This window comes from Piliocolobus tephrosceles, chromosome 11 (assembly GCF_002776525.5).
Source record: "Piliocolobus tephrosceles isolate RC106 chromosome 11, ASM277652v3, whole genome shotgun sequence".
Lineage (NCBI taxonomy): Eukaryota > Metazoa > Chordata > Mammalia > Primates > Cercopithecidae > Piliocolobus > Piliocolobus tephrosceles.
This window is the reverse complement of record NC_045444.1, coordinates 19,198,568-19,218,106: the sequence shown is the minus strand read 5'-3', so window position 1 is coordinate 19,218,106 and position 19,539 is coordinate 19,198,568. Positions and strand designations below refer to the sequence as shown.

The window sequence follows — 19,539 nt, the reverse complement described above, 5'->3', positions numbered from 1 at the left end:
TTGTCAGGGAGGATGTTTTTTTTGAAACCCCCAGCAGACTCCTCAGATGTCATATTAGTCAGAATCATTTGCAGGGGAAATGAAAATGCTAGGTTTGCTTAGACCAATCACAATTCACCTGTGACTAAGAAGACATTAAAAGAGCTTTAAAAAAAAAAGAGTTTAAAAGGTCATGTGATATCTGAACAAAACTGTCATTTGATTGGGTTCTGAGGACTTCAGGACTTAAAGGGAAGCTTTCTTTTTGCTCATACTGTCTTAGCTGTTAAGTTATAGCTGTTAAAGAAAAGATTATTCTGACTTGTTAAAACAGTAGGGAAGACTACTCAAGACTATTGCAGTATAGAGGTCAACTGTTTTGCAATAGGCAAGAGAGGTTGAGCTCAATTCCAAATACAAGGACAAGTAGAGGTTTATAGCCAGCAAGTAGGTTGAGAGAGTTGATGAATGGAAAATTACTAAGAGGAGACCTGAAGGAGATTCTTGCTAAAAACAGGCCAAGGCTTTATACATCCAAAGGTGCGGAATGAGGAACTAGATCCAATATCAAGAGTGGGGGGATTTTCACTGAAATGACTTAGTGGGGTTCTTATAAGACTGGGCTATGCAGGCCTGGCAAGGACAGGATGGACACAGAAGACCAAGGTGAAGGCTTAGTTGCACAGAGGGCTCAGGAGAGCCTAACTAAAGTTAGGTCAAAGGAGAGTCTTTGTCATAGTTCAGTTTTGATGTTTTTGTCTTTCTTTTTTTTCTTTCTTATTATTTGATTAAAAGCCAACAATTTGAAATCAAATAATTTTTATCAGGTCTTTAGTGCAATATAGATTTTTCTTTAACTACTTTTACCTCAGAAAGTAAAATGTGTACCTCTTCACTAAAAAAAAAATGAGTATCTCTTCATTGTTGTATTTTATTTTATTAATTAATTACTTTATTTATTTTGAGATGGAGATTTGCTCTTGTTGCTCAGGCTGGAGTGCAATGGTGCAATCTCAGGTCACCGCAACCTCTACCTCCCGGGCTTAAACGGTTCTCCCGCCTCAGCCTCCCGAGTAGCTGGACCACAGGCATGCGCCATCACGCCCGGCTAATTTTGTATTTTAGTAGAGACAGGGTTTCTCCATGTTGGTCAGGCTGGTCCCTAACTCCAGACCTCAGGTGATCCTCCCACCTAGGCCTCCCAAAGTGCTGGGATTACAGGCGTGAGCAACCGCACCTGGCCTGCATTTTTTTAATTAAGATATAATGTATAGTTAATTACTTAAATTAGACCTTCGACTAACAGACTCATTACTAACAGATCAATTCTAGTAAAATAAAATAGAGTTTTGAACACATACATTTTCTGCAACTTCTGTGAAACCTGAACCGGCATAACCAAGATGTTGATTATTATGAGGACCTGCCATTCCACATACTATGTGCTTAAGATCATTGGAAGCAAATTCCTGTTCAGATAATTTAAAATCTGACAATGCAGTTATAGTTTTTACTAGAATAAAATCAAAATAGTTAAAATGCATGCATAGTACATTTTAAAATGAAAATCTGTGTAATCCGCAGCTTAAGAACCTAAGAGAATCCCAAAAGTTCATTTGTTAACTTTCGATGTTTTAGTATACTAAACACATTTTCTCCTAAAAAACAGTATCACAAATGATGGTTAAGTTGCGTTGTTAGTCCTAAGAGCCTATTTAGCCAGTTATGTAATGGAGCTTTATAATAATGTTAGGAACCATAAACCTTTCTGAAGCACTAGTGGAAAGGAGTGGGAAAAGGGGGCTTGAACTTTGGCATCAGCATCGCTGGTTGTGATGGAAGCAGGTGATACCAGTGGAGGAGACTCTAACAAAAATTGCTCACTTGGGAAGAGGAGGGGGAATCCATCTGAGACTAGAGGTTTAGCAATTATATAGTTTGTAAATCTGGACTGGATAGTAATGAATGTACCTTAAAAGTACTCCATCTTGACATGTACATTTTGAAAGGCTTGTCACAGTAAATATAGCTCTTTAGGCAAACATGCACTTTATTAAAATGGTTCAGTTGCCATGACAACATATCCAGAATTTATAGCTCCTTGTTTTGACAGTACTTCATTTCCACTTTCCAAGGCACTGAAATCCAAGGCTAAAGTTCTTAACAGCCCCTTCTCTCATTGTATGATGAATTTCTGTGGTTTAGAAAACTTAGACATGCAAAATGTCATTTGCAGAATCTGTCATGTGACTTTATAGTCATATATATGAATTTTAAGTAGGTATTTTTCAGTTTTGAAATGCCTCCTTTATAATTTTTTATTACCAAACCTACATAGTATCATACTTTAATGACCAGAGATCCAAAAAATAACAGTCCCCTTATTTCCCAAAGGCAACAAGCTTCTTTTCTTTCAGCTGATTTTTTTTTTTTCATATTTACTTCAAATCCCTCAACACCATACTTATATTGCTGCTTGGTTTGTATTACCATTTGCTTTGTAATTTGCTGTCATCAATTGGCTTCTTAATACGGAAGATAAAATTTTAGCCCTTTCTGTTATTTCCATCCTTCCATGAAAGTGATAATCATAGTTTTACTGATTTTATAGCAACTTATTACCAATTTTGGCTTGATCAGTATGCACCATGTTTATTATTAGAACCATATTTACAACATTTACAGGTGAAATGTATGCTATGGATATGTTTTCTTCCACAACTCATTTTATTTTCTTTGGCATTAATAATTATAAACGTTTTTATTTTCTTCTTTTATTAGTTTTCTGTGTAGTTGTCACTAATTCATCCTCAAAGTTTCCCCTAGTTATTTAACCTCCTCCCATTATCTTTAAACATTAAGCATTGTATTAATCTCATCTTCTTAAAGAAATTTCCCCTGGTTCCTTCTGATAAGCTCCAGTCTGAACTGTTACTCTTTAGGCCTGCTGCAGAGCTCCCATCCTAGAGATTTTCACCTCTTTCCTTTATATTATTTTCTTTCTTTGTTTACTTCCTTGTTTTGTTGGAGGATTTTCTCCAGTAGCCTCCCAAGAAATGGTATATTGGAAGCAAATTATTTGCATTCCTTGCATATTTGAAAATATTATTATTCTATCTGATTTTTAATTAGCTGGATATAAAATTTGGGGAAATCATTTTCTCTCATTTCTGGTATTGGTATTGAGAAATCCAATACAATTCAGAATTGTTATTCTATTTTGATTCTATGAAATCTTTTCTTCCCTTTTCTGGAAGCTTATAGAATCATTTCTGTGTCCCAGTGTTCTAAAATTTCTTGATAATGAGCCTCATTCTGGGTCTGTTTTCATTCATTGTGAAAGACACAAAGTGGGTCTTTTCCATTTTTCATTTTGGAAACTCATGCCCTTCAGTTATGTAGAACTTTATTTCTTTGATTATTTTTGTTGTTTTTTTTTTCTCTGTTTGTTTTCTGAGACTTTTATTATTCCTATATTTTCATACATTGCCCTCATGACCTGATCCCCTAATTATTTTATATTTTATATTTCTTTTTTTTTTTTTGAGACAGAGTCTCACTCTGTTGCCCAGGCTGGAGAGCAGTGGCGTAATCTCGGCTCACTGCAACCTCCACCTCCCAGGTTCAAGCGATTCTTCTGCCTTGGCCTCCCGAGTAGCTGGGATTACAGGCGCGTGCCACCACGCCTGGCTAATTTTTGTATTTTTAGTAGAGATGGGGTTTCACCATGTTGGCCAGGCTGGTCTTGAACTCCTGACCTCGAGTGATCCACCCGCCTCGGCCTCCCAAAGTGCTGGGATTACAGGCATGAGCCCCCATGCCTGGCCTATATATTTTCTGTCTACTTTCTAGGAGATTTCCTTAGCTTAATAACCAATGAATTATCCATTTCTGCTATTATATTTTTCATTTCTGAGAGTACTTTTTTCTCCTCTTTATCTCTCTTTTTTTTTTTTTTTTTTGGAAAATGGTCTTGTTTTATAAATGCAATCTCTTCCAGTTTTCTTAGCTCTGTATATTTGATCTGTTCATACATGTTGCTTTCTACAAATATTTATCGATCTTTGGTTGTTTGCTTATATTTACAAGAAAGACACTAACCACTGACTAGAAGCTCTGCACATGTATATGATTTATAGACTATGGCCTTCAATAAATGGTGTTCTGAATGGGATGTCTCCTTGAGAAACCCCTGATAGCAGTATCTTTAGTTTTTTCTCTTGGCTGGTCAGATTCCTTAGAAAAGAATCACTTTATATGATTCTGCTCTCTTGCCTGAAGGACATAAGCCTGATTCTGTTTTAGGAAGTATAGGGGTAAGAAGGCTGGGAGAGAGGGGCAGATCTCAGCATTTATTTTGTAACTTTCATGTAATCTCCATGAATTTTGTAGGATATACTTATCATCAATATAGGATTCCTCCATCCAAATACCCTCTATTTTATCCACTCCAGAGAATAAGTCTGTAGTTTTCTACCAGAATGGTTATAGTAGTTACCTATTGTATGGAATAGGTAGAGAGAAGATAAATAGCAGTATTGTACATAATCAACTACTTAAACATTATTTCAGCAGGTCCTTCTAGCCACACCTGTCCCCATTCCAGAGGTGTCATTTTCTGAACCTTTTTAGATGACTGCAGCATAAATCAAGTGCTTCTCCAGTTTCCATAGCCAGTTTAGGATCTGTGAGATTGGTTAATCAGTTGTCAGTCATTATCTACTTCTTAGCTTCCAAAGTTTTGTTGCTATTGACTTTTCTCCAGTTCTCTTTGTCCCTCTACACTTAAATGTCTTTTAAACATAGCATTGAGATGGAGCAGAAATTAAATGTGGTCAGCCTGGTATCTATTTCCAAAAGTTCTAAATAACCAGTTTTTTAAAAGTTAAAAGATACGTATATTCATATTTTAAACTTAATTCATGCGATCCTCTTTTTTTTTTTTTTGAGACAGAGTCTGGCTCTGTCCCCCAGGCTGGAGTGCGGTGGCCGGATCTCGGCTCACTGCAAGCTCCGCCTCCCGGATTTACGCCATTCTCCTGCCTCAGCCTCCCGAGTAGCTGGGACTACAGGCGCCCGCCACCTCGCCCGGCTAGTTTTTTGTATTTTTTAGTAGAGACGGGGTTTCACCGTGTTAGCCAGGATGGTCTCGATCTCCTGATCTAGTGATCCGCCCGTCTCGGCCTCCCAAAGTGCTGGGATTACAGGCTTGAGCCACCGTGCCCGGCCCTGCGATCCTCTTTAATTCCTATTTATTTCATACCAAATTGATTTTTTACTCTTGCTAAATAACTTGGCCTCAAGTTACCTATTAATCTGAACTTTGTTTATTTTCTTCCTTCTGCCTCACAATTGTTCTATATGTCCCCCTGTTCTCTCAGACCTCACTACTGTTGTCTTCATCCCATCACTCCAGCCTCTTCTGGAACCTTCTCCATCCCAGAGATATGCTAAATGACCTCATTTCCATTTATCTTAATCTGTGTGCTCCTTTAACTACCTATCCGTAAATCTACCAAAGTTTCTTAAGTTAAAAAAAAAATGCTCTTCATCTGATTTTTTTGCTATTTTCTCCTTAACTCTGTCCGACTTAGTCTTATATGTAAACTTTTTTGAAAGTCACCTTCTAAACAAAACTGCCAACTCCTTCTTGGTTATAGCCTATTTGACTACCTCCTTTCCGTTGAAACCCATTGTTGTGTTGTTTTTCAATTCTTCTAATTCTTGTCTTCTTCTCGTTTAACTGCTCAGGTTTTTCCCTTCTTGTCCCTCTTCTTCAACATTTTCCTTACATGTGGGCTTCTACTTCCTTAGGCTACCTAGAGAACAGTGCAGCTAAAAGTTCATATTTACTGATTTTCAAGCCGCTTTATTAAAAGTGACAAATTTTAAATAATCATTTTTATGACACTAATAAGGTTTACCTTCTAATATTTAGGCAGGTGCTGTAAAGGATTATATTAAGATGATGCTTCAGAATGATTCACTTAAATTTCTGGTTTTTGCTCACCATTTAAGCATGCTCCAAGCTTGCACAGAAGCAGTCATCGAAAGTAAGGTATGTTGCTATTTTTTAATTAAATACTTTTTAGAATGCATATTTTTACTATACTAAACATCAGTTGTAGTCTCATAATTGAGGAGTTTTTTGTCTTCTTTAGATGATGGTATATAAATTATTACACATTTTTCTTGAAAATTATATTAGTATTATATGGTAATGATACACTATTAAATTTTCTCTTTTCTTAACTGATCTCATAATTTTCCACTGACCAAATTATCTGGATTGATTAAAGATATGTTGCCATGATAGGCTATAATGTGAATTTCATTTTTGTTCCTGGATATACCATTTTAGAGTGGTGTAGATGGTTAAACATTAGACTTTCTATTTACCTGCATGGTGGCCTTTGAATGTGGGTGACATAGAGAGGAAAGAAAGAATGAATTTGGCCAATGTTAGTACCCAACTGCAGTCATACCATTTAAACTTCCAGGCAGTGTATGGAAAATGATTACTAAAATTTAGTGTAGATGTATTTGAAACATACAGCCCAAGTAATTTATCAGGTTAGCTCCATCAAGCCATGTGGCTTTACTGCATCTTCTTAGGTCTACGTTGATTTCCAGTAGTCCACCAATGAGTGACAGCATCTTCCTTTGTTTCTATCAAAGATAAAAACTTAGCATACATTGTTTAAACATTAGTTAATATGTTAATTAATATTACCAAAGAAATACTTCTAGTATTTCCTTCATAGGAAGAGTTATAATAAAGTGCTGTACATTAAAAGGTACTTTCTCATTGATTATGTAGTTTCTGAAAAACACCCTCTAAGAGTTAATTAACCTTAATATTTTTTAAATGATTGGGCAAGAAATTAGATTCCTAATATTTTTCTTATTCTGATTCCATTATACCTTAAAACTACTGGGATCAGTTCAAAGTATAGTAGTCTTTTTTTCTTACATCCATTTTACTGATATGTTTAGAATCCCATTTAGCTTTACTAAGAGTTAAAAATGTAGATATAGGCCAGGTGCGGTGGCTCACACCTGTAATCCCAGCACTTTGGGAGGCCGAGGGGAGCGGATCACCTGAGGTCGGGAGTTCGAGACCAGCCTGACCAACATGGAGAAACCCCGTCTCTACTAAAAATACAGAATTAGCTGGGCGTGGTGGCACATGCCTGTAATCGCAGCTACTCGGGAGACTGAGGCAGGAGAATCGCTTGAACCTGGGAGGAGGCAGAGGTTGCAGTGAGCTAAAATCCTGCCACTGCACTCTAGCTTTGGCAATAAGAGCGAAACTTCTTCTCAAAAAAAAAAAAGAAAAAAAAGATATTCATGGGGTTGGAGATGAATTTTTCCCCAACTCTCCCTACCCTGACAATGTATTTTCTTTAGAAAGACCCTCAGAGGATTTTATAATCTTCCTTAATGGCTATTAAATGGTTCACTGGTCGATGTATACTTGCTCTTTGAGGACAGAACATTGATACGGGACATTCTCTTTAATAATTAACTTGGATATTCCCTTATAAGAGTGAATATTCATATGTTCCAACTATTTAAGGGTATATTTTCTATAGCAGTACATATATGAATAAGATTTTTTGAAATTTAGGACTTACTATTTTTAGAACTTGGATAATGACTTCTTTTTAGCTATTCTAACACATAGTGATAACCCCCTTTTCTCAATTCAAATCATTCTTAAAGACAGCAATGTTCAGTTTAACACTTAATGTTTCCCTACTTTTTAAAAATGTGTGTGGTTGCCTCAGTGCCCCACCTCACAGAGATGACCATATCACATATTTCTTTTAAGTTTAATAATGTGTAAAACCAGAATTCAAACGATAGATTAAAAGCTCTGTTTTCTGGCTGGGCGCAACAAGGCAGGTGAATCACGAGGTCAGGAGATGGAGACTCTCCTGGCTAACACTGTGAAACCCCGTCTCTACTAAAAATACAAAAAATTAGACACGCATGGTGGCGGGCGCCTGTAATCCCAGCTGCTCGGGAGGCTGAGGCAGGAGAATGGTGTGAACCCAAGAGGTGGAGCTTGCAGTGAGCAGAGATCGTGCCACTGTACTCTAGCCTGGGCGACAGAGCAAGACTCCGTCTCAAAACAATAAAAAAAAAATAAAGCTCTATTTTCCCAGTTAATATTTGAGATATTTCAGAAATAAATGTACTATTCATGAATCCATAATTTATGGGCAGAATCATCTTTCTCTTTTCTCATGTCTGGCTTTATTTTCACTTTAGAATTAGTGATCTTAAAACTTTAGAGTTAGTCTGATCCATGGTTTAAAGTTGTGTGTCAATTTACGTAGAATTTTACTGAAGACAACATTAGCTTAATTCATAAAAGATATGTGGAGCTTCAGCTATATACAAGGCATTGCCCTTGGCATTGATGGGATAAAGATGAATTAGACATAGACTCTACCCTCAAGTAGCTTAAAAGATTAAAAAAATAAGAAATTGTTATAAGAAGCTATTAAAAAACTTGGTAAGATTCTTCTTGTATAACATTTACCAATCTGTCATCTTAACCAAGTTCCATTTTGTTATGTGACCGTAAAAATAAGCTGTAAAATATATAAAATGAGATGGGTACCTAGGGGCTTGTCCTAATTTTGCCGTTTCCCTTGTTGATGCTAGACTCGTTACATTAGGATAGATGGAGGTGTTTCATCTTCAGAAAGAATACATCTGGTTAATCAGTTTCAAAAGGATCCTGACACTCGTGTGGCTATCCTAAGCATTCAGGCTGCTGGCCAGGTAAGAAATTTTCAATGAAATGTCATTGAAACAAGAAAAAAGGCCATTCACTATAACTTTGGTTTGTAAACTTATAATTTTCTATCTTGATGCCTCATATAATAAATATTAATTCTCCTTCAGAGAGTTCCAGAAAGTGTTATAGAAAGAGGCCTTGACATCTTTGACACAGATCTCCTAAATTTTCAAGGAAAGTATGTCTTTGAAAGAATATACTTTCAAAGAAGAGTAAGAAGTGTATAGTTAATTTGATTGTAATCTTTTTGTGTGACCTTTTTTCATTCCTTTGAATTTGTATAGGCTTTTCTCATACCTGTCTCATATCCAACCCTTCACTTACCTGATTAGATTTGAAGGCAAGTAAACAGAAATTCAGATTAAGACTGACTTAAATACACAAAGTTTAATTCTCTTATGTAGACAGTCCAGGCCTAGCATGATGTTTGCACAAAGTCCTTAGGACCTACACCCCTTCTCGCTTTCTGCTTTACCACTCTTAGCAAGCATCTCTTATCTAAAAGGGCTGCTAGAGCTTCATCATATCTGCAGTCCAAGCAGCTGCCTGAAGAAAAGCACACTGCATCTCACTGTCTTGTAGTTAGTCCCACAACCACACCTAATTTCAAGGGAAGCTGGGAAGAGTATCCTTTATTCCACGTAGCTCTGCTAAAAATTGGGTGTTACGTTACAAAGGAATAAGAGAAGGATGGATATTAGGGAAAGTAATGGCAGTCTCTGCCACAGTAGATAAGAGGGGATCTTCTGGACTGTTTTTCTGCTAACATTCTAAAATATTTTGTTGTAAATGTCTAAGCTAGGATATTTAACATAGGGAAAAGTAATTGAGCATACTGCTGTTCAACCAAGCTGATACATGCCAAAGATCTGCTTTTACTCAGCTAATTAAAGTATATAAAATTGTATACAGAGAGAAACTTTATGAGGATGAAGCAGTTCCACAATTCACTGGGAGTTCTAACCAAAAGGACGGTTGTCTCAATGCTTCCCTCATGTTCAGTTAACCTTCCAATAATCAGAGTTATTTATCTGTTAGACTATTCCAACCATAGAGAATATCATCAAAAAGGGCTTAGAATTAGAAATGAAGTACTTAGAGCTGGGGAGGTGCTAAGTAGGAGAAAGCTAGACGGGAGAGTCTAGGGCCTTTTGAAATTAATAATGTGTGGGGCACTTACATTTTATTCAAGGCTGTTTCTGAAGACCTTATATAAATCAAGACTCATATACTTGAGGACTGATATCTCCATAGGAATAAAGGAAAGTAGAAAGGTCTTGGTTCTTGATACTGTGAATCTTACATTATAGTTCAGCAGCTACTTAGAGTGGTATTGATCTTGCCAGCATATTTTCCCTTTATGCTTGTATAGTCAAATGATGCTTTTTATAAAATTAAAGATGTCTCTCTTTAAAAACTACTTTTTATTGTTTCTGCATTATTTCTAATATTCTGTGGCATTTTCAGTCCTAAATAGCAGCACAGTTTAATATGTGTCTCTGTATTTTCATTACCTCTAACTTCTTTTTCAGAGACTGATTTTCAGTAAATTTTTCAGCTTGAGAACTAGTACCACCATTTAATTAATGCTAGCATGATTTTGTTATGTGACATGAAAATATTTTAAGGGAAAATAACATATCAAAATAATAGGAGTCGCAGAAGTCACTCACAGAAGTTAGGTGCGTGTGAACAACAAACAGCACTGATTAAATAATACTCTGAAAAAATGGCAGATATTTCTGTTTACCACCTAATGTCATTTTACTGCTATATGGCTATAGCATAAGCATGGTTCACATTTCATTCAGCCTACCAACATTAAAGTCATGCATTTTTTGACACATTGTTTAGTTTGACACATTTTTTAGTTTGAGGGTTTTACATTATTTCATATAGTGATTATAAAGCAAGACTTAGTTCATATTTTTATGTCTCACTATTTGAAATTCATGAAAATGCAGTTGTACAGAAAATGCAATTGCATTGTATATATTGAGACATAGGCAGTAAATTTCAGCTCTTTGGAATATAACATGAGAAATATCACAGGAAGAAAATGGTATAACCAGAGACATTATTTTCTTGCTTTATAACATGACAGTGTGAATTAAATGAAGAGGATGTAAATGCTGTCTGCCTAGTTGCTATAGATACCCTATGTTGGAAATTGTATTCTCATTTATAAAGTATTTTATTAGATTTTCCAGTGGTAATGTGAATCCGTTCATCATCAGAGAATAAAGTGATTTAGTTTATATACTTCCATCAAGCTGACTTTTGAAATTTTGAAATACCTTTCAAATGTGTTTTCTGTAGTTCACCTAGCTATGCTATGTTGCATTAAATATTCTTCATTTGCCTTTCATGAATTAAATCTTAATTTGGCCTAAAATAAACAACTAATTTGTTTTCAAGTCCTTCAGTGTTGTCCATTTAACATGTTCAGAAAGACTTTATTATATATGGCTATATGGTACATTCTCAATTTATTTGCATCTCAATTTATTTGCTTTATTTCACTTAGGGATTAACATTTACTGCGGCAAGTCATGTTGTATTTGCTGAGTTGTACTGGGACCCTGGACATATAAAACAAGCAGAAGACCGAGCTCACAGAATTGGCCAGTGCAGTTCTGTGAATATTCACTACCTTATTGCAAATGGAACTCTAGACACCCTTATGTGGGGAATGTTGAATCGTAAGGTAAAGCTTGAATTTAAATCAAGTTAGCAGCTTACTTATTAACCATAGCCAATTGAGTTAAGAGGCCGAGTTTTAGTGTTTTCAGGCAAAGGATACTTAAGTACATCAAGATGATGAAAATAATAGAGACTAAGTTAAGAAAAGGCTTCAATAGTAGTACCTTGCCTGCTCTCCTCGGTATAAGAGAGGCATGAATTTCCACGTATTCCTGTTATCTTCCAAGCCCTTTTACTACATTAGAGGGACAATGATGGGCTTGGCTAGCAAGGAAACATAATGTCGCGCCATTGCACTCCAGCCTGGGCAAGACTGTGTCTCAAAAAAAAAAAAAAAAAAAGGATTAGATGATTTCTGGGTTAGTTTGTTTGGGCAGCCATAACAAAGTACCATAGATTGGGTAGTTTATAAATAATAGAAATTTATTTCTCACACTTCTGGAGGCTAGAAGTCTGAGATTAGGATGCCAGTGTGGTTGAGTTCTGGTGAGGGCCCTCTTCCAAGTTGCTGACCACTGCTTTCTCACTGTGGAAAGAGGTCAAGAAAGCTCTTTGGGGTCTCTTTTATAGGGGACTAAGCCCATTCATGAGGGCTCCACCCTCATGACCTAATCACCTCCCAAAAGCCCCACCTCTGAACACCACCAACATTGGGAGTTAGGATTTTAACATCTGAATTTGGGGGGGATACAAGCATTCAGCCCATAGCACTGTTTTTCAATTAAGTGTTTTTAAAGCACTGAATATAGATATTCAAAATGGGCAATCATATGTTGGTTAAGTTTCAAAGCATATAAATATTAGAATAAAAGTTTTTATGAAGAAAGTGAATAGTATAACTTCTCAAGTTAGACCTTTTCTCATTAAGCATGGAACCATTGACTGGGTAATGGGTTATAGTTTTGGATAATTATTGCTGTGGTTTGAATGTTCGTTCCCTCTACAACTTACTTTGAAACTTAATTCCCACTGTGGCAGTATTGAGAGGTAGGCCATTAAGAGGTGATTGGCCTTCTTTCCCACCCTCTTCTAAAAAAAAGAAAAAAAGGTGATGAGTCATGATGGATTAATCCATTCATGGATTGAGGGATTAACGGGTTATCATAAGAGTGGGCCTGGTGGCTTTATTGGAAGAGGAAAAGAGACCTAAGCTAGCACCACTCAGCCCCCTCCCCATAAGATGGCCTGTGCTGTCTCAGAACTCTGCAGGTACCCACCAGCCAGCAAGAAGCCTTCACCAGATGTGGCCTCTCAACCTTAACTTCTCAGCTTCCATAAGAAATAAGTTCATTTTCTTTATATATTACACAATTTCAGATATTCTGTTATAAGCAAAAGAAAACATACTAGATGTCAATGAAGAGTCAAACTGTAAAATATTTTAAGAGATTTACTCTGAGCCAAATATGAGTGACAGTGGCTCATGACACAGCCCCAGGAGATTCTGAGAACTTGTGCTGGAGGTGGTTGGGCTACAGCTTGGTTTTATGCAAGGTGGGGTGGAGGGAGGCATTGGTTCCAGATCATAGGTGGATTCAAATATTTTCTGATTGGCAGTTGATTGAAAGAGTTTATCTGGGGCCAGGCGTGGTGGCTCAAGCCGGTAATCCCAGCACTTTGGGAGGCCGAGAAGGGCGAATCTGCAGGTCAGGAGATCGAGACTATCCTGGCTAACACGGTGAAATCCCGTCTCTACTAAAAAATACAAAAAACACTAGCCGGGCGAGGTGGCGGGCGCCTGTAGTCCCAGCTATTCGGGTGGCTGAGGCAGGAGAATGGCGTGAACCCGGGAGGCGGAGCTTGCAGTGAGCTGAGATCCGGCCACTGCACTCCAGCCCGGGCGACAGAGCGAGACTCCGTCTCAAAAAAAAAAAAAAGAGTATCTGAAGACTTGGAATACCTGGGTTAAGATAAGGAGTTGTGGAGACCAAGGTTCTTCTTAGGCAGATGAAGCATCCAGGTAGCAGGCTTCAGACAGAATAGATTGTAAATGTCTCTTATTAGACTTTTTTTTTTTTTTTTTTTTGAGAGATGGAGTCTTACTCTGTCTCCTAGGCTGGAGTACAGTGGCATGATCTCAGCTCACTGCAACCTCTGCTTCCCAGGTTCAAGCTATTCTCCTGCCTCAGCTTCCTGACTAGTTGGGACTACAGGTGCCCACCACCGTGCCCAGCTGAGTTTTGTATTTTTGGTAGAGATGGGGTTTCACTATATTGACCAGGCTGGTCTTGAACTCCTGACCTTGTGATCCGCCCACGTCAGCCTCCCAAAGTGCTGGGATTACAGGCATGAGCCACCGCTCCTGGCCTCTTATTAGACTTTAAAAGGTGCCAGAATCCTTAGTTAATTCTCTCTGGGATCAGGATAAAGACCTGGAAAGGAACGGGGGATTCTCTACAGAATGTAAATTTTCCCCACAAGAGAGAGCTCTGCAGAGCCATTTCATACAAAAGAAATATGTTAGGGAGTAAAAGGTTTCCATTTGTTTTAGGGCCTGCTATCTGTCAGGTTGGTGTCTTATTGCTACAAAGAATCTGTTTTGTCAGTCTTAAGATCTCTATTTTAATGTTAATGCTGTCAGCTTTTTCGAGATGGAGTCTCACTCTGTCACACAGGAGTGTGGTAGCAGGATCTCAGCTTACTGCATGCAACCTCTGCCTCCCCGAGTTCAAGTTATTCTCCTGCCTTACCCTCCCAAGGAGCTGGCATCACAGGTGTCTGCCACCACGCCCAGCTAATTTTTCTATTTTTAGTAGAGATGGGATTTCACCATGTTGGGCAGGCTGGTCTCAAACTCCTGACCTCAGGTGATCAGCCCCCCTCGGCCTCCTAAAGTATTGGGATTACAGGCGTGAGCCACTGCGCCTGGCCTGTTTCAGGTTTAATTTAGAATGCTCTTTGCCAAGAGGAGGAATCCATTCAGTTGGTCGGGAGGCTTATAATTTTATTTTTGGTTTACAAAGATAATTACATTAATAAAGCCCATGCTATGTTGGAACAGTGAGATTTTCTTAGTGGGTAGCTTATGATTTAAATGCAAAATCAAGTTACTTAGTGAATTTCAGCTGTGAGATGAACTGCTGAAAAATTCATTTACTTTTTCCTCTTGTAGGCTCAAGTTACAGGGAGCACACTGAATGGTAGGAAGGAAAAAATTCAGGCTGAGGAAGGTGATAAGGAAAAATGGGATTTCCTGCAGTTTGCTGAAGCTTGGACTCCAAATGACAGTTCTGAAGAGTTAAGGAAAGAAGCTTTGTTCACTCACGTAAGATTATATGCCTTACTGTTTTTAATTTTTTTTTAGTATCCTGAAACCATAACTTTGTATGTATGGTTTTAAATAGCAACTCTCAATTATTTATGGTATTGAAGGGAGACTTCACATATAGCTGGAAACCCCCTTAGAACCAAAAATTAACATTATTTTCCAACAGTTTTCGTACTTACTGTTCAGCTCCTCAGATAAACTGAAGAAAATTCAGAGTTCAGAAGAAAATATAGGAGGCCATCTTTATGACGCTGAGAATAGGGAAGCATATACTAAATGTGCCTTAAAACGTGCAAATAATAAAGAAAAAGATTCAGATATTTGAGTATATCGAAATCAAAGGTTTTGTTACACAAAATGTCTTGTATATAAGTCACGCACTCAGTAAAGATATTTGCATTACAATGTCCAAAGTATTTGAAGAATTTATACAACTCAATTAGTAAAGCGTAAACAAGTCAACAGAAAAATAGGCAAAGAGCTGGGCATGGTGGCTGACACCTGTAATCCCAGCATTTTGGGTGGCTGAGGCAGGCATATCACCTGAGGTCAGGAGTTTAAGACTAGCCTGGTCAACATGGTGAAACCCTGTCTCTACTAAAAATACAAAAATTAGCTGGGTGTGTTGGTGCACGCCTGTAATCCCAGCTACTCAAGAGGCTGAGGCACAGATATCGCTTGAACCACCTGAACCAGGAAGGCAGAGGTTCCCATGAGCTGAGATTGTATTGTGCTGCACTCCAGACTGGGCGATAGAGTGAGACTGTGTCTCTGTCTCAAAAATAAAAAAAAGAAAGAAGAAAAAAAAGAAAAATAGGCAAAGAATATGAGCATCAGAGGATACCTGAATAGCCAATAAACATAAAAAGAAGCTCTACCTCACTAAAATAAGGCAAATTGTAAAGATAATTTTCCTCTTTACTATTTATTAGTAAGTAATTAGCGGTCTAACAATTTCAAAGTATGTGACCCCCCCATTCCCAAAACTTGTTACTGAGTGGTTTTAGCATTCATTAACGATATTTGCATGAATCACCTTTGAAATGGTCTTTCTTTTTTTTTTCTTTTTTTTGAGACAGAGTCTCGCACTGTTGCCCTGCCTGAAGTACAATGGCGTGATCTCAGCTCACTGCAACCTCTGTCTCCCGGGTTCAGGCGATTCTCCTGCCTCAGTCTCCTGAGTAGCTGAGATACAGATGCCTACCACCATGCCTGGCTAATTTTTTGTATTTTTAGTAGAGACAGGGTTTCACTATGTTGGCCAGGTTGGTCTCGAACTCCTGACCTTGTGATCCGCCCACCTCGGCCTTCCAAAGTGCTGGGATTACAGGTGTGAGCCACCACGCCTGGCCTCAAATGGTTTTTCTAATTCCATCATTGCTTCTATATTTATTAGTTGTCATTTTTCTATAAAGAAGACATTTACCTCCCTGCTTTGAAAAAATATGACTATGGACCAGGCGTGGTGGCTCACAGACCTGTAATCCAACCCTTTGGGAAGCTGAGGTGGGTGGATCAGTTGAGGCCAGGAGTTTGAGATCAGCCTGGCCGACATGGTGAAATTGCATTCCTACTAAAAAAAATACAAAAAAAAAAAATTAGCCCGGCGTCATGGCACATGCCTGTACTCCCAGCTACTCAGGAGACTGAGGCAGGAGAATCACTTGAACCCAGGAAGTGGAGGTTTTGGTGAGCCGAGATCACGCACCGCACTCCAGCCTGGGTGATGGAGTGAGACTCCGTCTAAAAAAAAAAAGAAAAAATTACTATGAACTTAGGGGTTTCAATTATTGTTATTATTTAATGTGTTATAATCCTTTACCTTTTTTTCTTTTTAAGCTTAGATCTGGCTAATGAAAGCTCCTTTAAATTGGCTTCTTTTTTAAAAAAACACATCCTTATAATTATCTGAGTGCTTCCTTGCTTTCTGGCACACAATATATAACAGGTTCACCTTAATTTTTTTGCCCCAGACCTGGAATTGGCCCATTTCTTTAAGGAGCACTTATTCCCTTTACTTTGGAGTGATATTTAGAAATTAGGATTTTGTTGTTGTTCCTCTGGGCTCTCATTGCTTCTAGGCTCTTTTCAATGTACAGAATATATTCTCACGCATATATAAGGATACATGCATAAAGATCTTTATTGTGTCATTTTTTAGAATGCAAAAAAATGGAAACAACAAAAATGCCCATCAGTAGAAGAATGGATATGTAGATTGTCATATCTTGTAAAATGCTATTTAGAAGTTAAAGTGAATGAGTTATATTTATATGTATCAACATGATGAGATCTTGAAAACACAAAGTTGCTTTAAAAACACATAGCACACACACAGTATAGTCTATGTTTATGAGTACACATATGTAGTAAAACATAAACACACATTGGAAGAATATATATCAAATTTATAAAATTGGTTACCTCTGGGAGAGGAGAATGGATGTGGGGAAGAATAAAAGTGTGATAGCAACTTCAGCAAAAATGTTTTATTTCTTTTATTTTATAAAAAGATCAGAGGTACAATATTAATATTTGTAAATTTTCAATGGTGGATACATAGATTTTTGTTGTATTCATTATACATTTCTATATGTAAAAATCCTCCAGTCTTACCTCTAACAAATGCTATTTAGAGATTATTTATAAATTTAGTAAGAAATAATATATTAGAGAAATTTGTAATTTATAATGTCTGCTGTTTCCTAGCCTTTTTTTTTTTTTTTTTTTAATTCTTATTTTTTTAAAAGACAGGCTCTCTGGCTATCACCCAGGCTGGAGTCCAGTGGCATGATTATAGCTCACTGCAGCTTCAAAGTTCTGGACTCGAGATTCTCCCATCTCAGCCTCCCAAGTAGCTAGGACCACAGGCATGTGCTACCATGACTGGCTAATTTTTTATGTTTCGTAGACAGAGTCTCACTATGTGGCTCAGGCTGGTCTCAAACTTCTGGCCTCAAGCAGTCCTCCCACCTCTGCATCCCAAAGCATAGAGATTAGAAGCATGAACTGCCACCACTCTTGGCCTTCTAGTCTTTTTGGGGTAATATGGTATCAGAGTTACAGAGAGTTTAATTTTAATTTTTCAAAGAACTGATCAGAAGTTATAGGAATAAAATTAATATTTACATTTTTTCTGATAATACAAAATTAAAAATGTAATGTGAAGTTTAATTTCATAAAAATACATTATGTGGAATCATATTAATTTTTAATTATCTTATTTGGAGGTCTAGTACATTTCTTTTCTAGAATATTAGAATATAATTCTGTGAAATATTGCTAAAAAATAGATTATTTATAATCTCGTTTAAAAAACGAGTTTTCTTTTTTCTTTTTTTTTTTCTTTTTGGAGATGGAGTCTCACTCAGTCGCCAGGCTGGAGTGCAGTGGCACAATCTCTACTCACTGCAAACTCCGCCTCCCGGGTTCAAGCAATTCTCCTGCCTCAGCCTTCCAAGTAGCTGAGACAACAAGCACATGCCACCATGCCTGGCTAATTTTTTGTATTTTAGTAAAGACGGGGTTTCACCGTGTTAGCCAGGCTGGTCTCCAACTCCTGAGCTCAGACAATCTGCCCACCTCGGCCTCCCAAAGTGCTAGGATTACAGGCATGAGCCACCGCGCCCAACCAAGTTTTCTTTCAACAGTGCTTATTATATTATATTCTGGTCTACAATAAAGTGAATAGAAATCCTAGCTATTTTTAAAATATATAAATAAACCTATGATTTGTGGCTGTTCTTTCTCTAAAACTTCCTATCAAACTATGTTTACCAATTCATTTCTAAGATAGGTATTAAGAATTTGAAATAAATCTTCCTACATATGTATATGTTTATTGTTTTTAAAAGTTTTTTTTTTTTTTTTTTTTTTTTTGAGGCGGAGTCTTGCTCTGTCGCCCGGACTGGAGTGCAGTGGCCGGATCTCAGCTCACTGCAAGCTCCGCCTCCCGGGTTTACGCCATTCTCCTGCCTCAGCCTCCCGAGTAGCTGAGACTACAGGCGCCCGCCACCTCGCCCAGCTAGTTTTTGTATTTTTAGTAGAGACGGGGTTTCACCGTGTTAGCCAGGATGGTCTCGATCTCCTGACCTCATGATCCGCCCGTCTCGGCCTCCCAAAGTGCTGGGATTACAGGCTTGAGCCACGGCGCCCGGCCTGTTTTTAAAAGTTTATCTGAAGAAAATATATATTTGTGTACACAATTTTTTAAAATCACCCATACCAAATTTTACTTTCTTGAGTTAGGTATATCTTTCATGGTTCAGTGTTGTCTTATATATTTTCCAATACTTGTCTTTATACAAATGCAGTTTGATGTAAATTGGAATCCTAGAATGTAGGGATCTTTTGTTTGTTTTGGTTAGTTTTGCTTTGTTGGTATTTGTTTATTTGTTATATGGCCAGCAAGTGAAGTGTGCTTTGATTGACTTTAGGTGAGTGTGCCCTCTCACCACTCTATACCCTCCCAGCTCCATGCAGTTTAAGAAATGTTCAATTGGCCGGGCGCGGTGGCTCAAGCCTGTAATCCCAGCACTTTGGGAGGCCGAGACGGGCGGATCACGAGGTCAGGAGATCGAGACCATCCTGGCTAACACGGCGAAACCCCGTCTCTACTAAAAAATATGAAAAACTAGCTGGGCGAGGTGGCGGGAGCCTGTAGTCCCAGCTACTCCAGAAACTGAGGCAGGAGAATGGCATAAACCTGGGAGGCGGAGCTTGCAGTGAGCCAAGATCGCGCCACTGCACCCAAGTCAATAATATATTCAATATATAC

At 37.9% G+C, this 19,539-nt stretch overlaps 1 protein-coding gene across 2 annotated transcripts in view; it reads left to right on the top strand.

The window, feature by feature from the left end:
- ZRANB3 (zinc finger RANBP2-type containing 3) overlaps window positions 1–19,539 on the top strand; it is a 319,153-nt gene that overhangs the window by 240,201 nt on the left and 59,413 nt on the right. For both annotated transcript variants that reach the window (XM_023193763.1, XM_023193764.1), the window contains 4 exons: window positions 5,918–6,037; window positions 8,656–8,775; window positions 11,319–11,498; window positions 14,607–14,759. In XM_023193763.1, the coding sequence (XP_023049531.1) occupies window positions 5,918–6,037; window positions 8,656–8,775; window positions 11,319–11,498; window positions 14,607–14,759 (573 nt within the window). The remainder of the gene's footprint in view (window positions 1–5,917; window positions 6,038–8,655; window positions 8,776–11,318; window positions 11,499–14,606; window positions 14,760–19,539) is intronic.